Genomic DNA, 2,920 nt, shown 5'->3' on the forward strand with positions numbered 1-2,920 from the left:
GAGGCAGTTTGATTTTTTATTTACGCTCCTAACCTCTTCCTTCCATCATTCCTTTTCTCCTTTCTTTTTCACTATCCTCCCCCCTACTTCTCTCCCACCAACCCTTTTATCTTTCTCTTCAACATCTCTACAAATATACTTCCAATTTTATTAATATGGAGAAATTAGATTTATCAAAATAAAACAATAAACAAAACCACAAATGGTTCATACCTCTTATACTCCAAGGGGGTTGAAGCGAAGAACATTTTTAAAGTTTGGATGGTCATCCCACTCCAACGATTCCCACCATTCTGTGCATGAGAAGATGGTAAGAGAAGGTGGAGCATAAGCAAATGGCTGCCCATTGCCAACAAGGGGAACAAATGGAGGAATTCTCTTCATTTTATCACACTTATAAACATCGATAAACTCAAGAGAATCACAAACCATCACTCTGCTTTTGCTGCATATGCTCTTCAAATTTGGTAATTCCCAGAATGACAACTCTCTCAATTTGGGAATATGGAATTTGATTAATGCATCACTCCCTTTTTCTTCAACTTCTGATGTTTCTGCTCCCAATATTTCTACTAACTCATCACAATGATCCACTGATATTTCATCCAGGTTTTGGAGGTTTGGAAGCAACCAATGTGGAAGCAACGTCTTCATACTTGAGCATCTCCGTGCAAAAATTTTCATAAGATGCGAAAAGGTGGTCGACAGAGCCAATGTTGATGTTATTGCTAAACCAATTCCTGCATCATTCATAATAAGGGCACTCAACTTTGGCAGATGTAGAAGATCCAACATCTCGAGTCTCTGAAATGGATGAGCGGAAGAAGAGGCAAAAGAGGACAAGGAAACAACACACTCTATCCCTTTACAATCATAAATCCTCAAGTTAGTCGCATTTTTGAAGGAAGAATTATCATCGACTAAGTTTGTCAAATAGTCGCACTTTACAATATTCAACTCCTGAATTTCAATTGGGTGCATAATTAACTCACCTTCCCAATTCTGTACTCCTCCAATTGTTACTCTTTTATCTCTTCTATGAGGGAAAATAGCTAAGCCCACCTGTAAAGAGTACTTGATGAGATTTTTCTTACTTTTTTGCATTGAGGAGATGAACTTATTGAATTCACTGATGTCTTTGAAATGTCCGGTTAAGCACTCCAACTTCTTCAATGGTTCTATCTCCTCTGCTTTTAGACTTGTTTTTTCATTATTCCCAGAAACACTCAAGTGCTGAAGGTGAACGAGTTTTGGTAAAAGTCCAGCGGGTATCTCTATCAGAGTAAACACTTGAATATCAAGATATCTTAGCTTTATCAGCATATCCATGCCTTCAGGTACTTCCTTAATTTTAGTCCCAGAAAGATCCAACTTCTTCGATTCTTGAAGAATCAAAAGACATGGCAGATCTCTTAATTTAGAGTAGCCAGAAAGCAACAATGTTGTGAGGTTCTTTAGTTTAGAGATGAAATTTGGTAAACTCACAATCTTCATATAGGAAAAATTGAGGACACAAATACGAGGCATGTTTGTGAAGAAAGAAATTGAGGTCTTCTTTATAGGGTTGTTCTACAATAACAAGGTTGTGAGCAGTTGGCATTTTGTAGGCAGCACATCTATGGAAATTTCTGATATGAAGTTATACATAGGTGACACTTTCTCAATATCCGGACTCCATTGCTCCTTTTCTGGTAACTCTTCTAATTGCAAACTTGCTTGTATCATATATCGAGGATTCATTCTTGTGATCGACAATGCCATGTCTCTCACTGTATCAATCATCTTCACGTTTTTACTCGAGACATTTTCCAACAAGCAATAATCTTCCAACTTCTTCAAAATATCATGGCCATTGCTTTTCGTTTCTTGTCTTGTACCCATATCATCTATGAATCCTCTTCAATCCAGTACTCAATTAACACATCCTTCCAAATTTCAAAATCTTTAAGAAATAATGCGCAATGTACGAAACAATATTTCACTTTCTCATCCTTTAATTGATCGAAGCTAAATTTCAAATGCTCTATCACTTTAGCATCCACTCCTGCCACTTTTTCTATTCTCTCTTTCAATTCCCTGAGTACGTTTTTTCCAAATAACAAGGTCCTCTTCTCCTTTCAATGTACTAGCTACGACGACAATTGTAAGAGGAAGACCCGCACATTCTTCGATAACGAGCCTCAAATTTGGCATTAAAGTTTGATTTTGCACTATGTTAGGCCCAACTTACTCAAGAATAGTGTCAATGCCTGTTGTGCTAAAAAGGGCTTCACTTTTATCACCGTTAACCCGTATACTTACAAACATGCTCCGAACGGGTTGTTAACACCAACTTATAGCTATTGCTGTCACTCGGCTCAAGGATCTCAACTTCTTCTAGAGAGACTTCATCCTACACATCATCTAGGATTAGAACATGCTTTCCTACTTTCTTCAGCATTTCTGTCAAGCATTGGCCTGAAATGCAACAAGTGACCAGCAGTAGTAGCTCAGCTAGCTTGCCAGCACCGAGACTAAATCAGAAGAATTTAGTCATTTTGTTTATTTTGGTTTTTATGTAACTTGATCAAGTTAGCTTGTAACTTGATATCTAAAGTTAGTAAGTTTTTGATTTGAATTTGATGGACATAATAGCTGAGATTATCAGCTTTGCTTTTGTGTATTACTTAAGTTAAAATTTAGTCAATTATAGTAGGAGCAGTTAAGTGTTTAGGTAACTGCCATTTATCTTTGTAACCTCTATATGTTTCAAATTTTGAATGAAATGAGTATTCCTTCAGTTACAATATTAGTCATTGTTTTTCATTTTCTGTTTTTGCCATTTTTGGTTTTTTTGCTGCTGTCATTGATCCAACAAATTGTATCAAGAGCCTAAGTCTTTTGAGGGCCTCTGTTTTTGGTTGAGTTTTTCCTTTTTTTC

At 36.6% G+C, this 2,920-nt stretch overlaps 1 protein-coding gene across 1 annotated transcript; it reads right to left on the reverse strand.

Annotated features, from left to right (window-relative positions):
- Nucleotides 1-216: 216 nt before the first annotated feature.
- On the reverse strand, nt 217-1,494 carry LOC128041115 (disease resistance protein At4g27190-like). Its single transcript, XM_052630456.1, has one exon. It carries the CDS (start codon nt 1,492-1,494, stop codon nt 217-219), a length of 1,278 nt encoding a protein of 425 aa, XP_052486416.1.
- Between the last annotated feature and the right edge of the window lie 1,426 nt (nt 1,495-2,920).

The sequence above is a fragment of the Gossypium raimondii genome, chromosome 5, assembly GCF_025698545.1.
Source record: "Gossypium raimondii isolate GPD5lz chromosome 5, ASM2569854v1, whole genome shotgun sequence".
Taxonomy (NCBI): Eukaryota; Viridiplantae; Streptophyta; class Magnoliopsida; order Malvales; family Malvaceae; genus Gossypium; species Gossypium raimondii.

Coding starts and splice junctions, on each gene's coding strand:
- LOC128041115 (XM_052630456.1), bottom strand. CDS start 1,494: ATGAAGATTGTGAGTTTACCAAATTTCATCTCTAAACTAAAGAACCTC.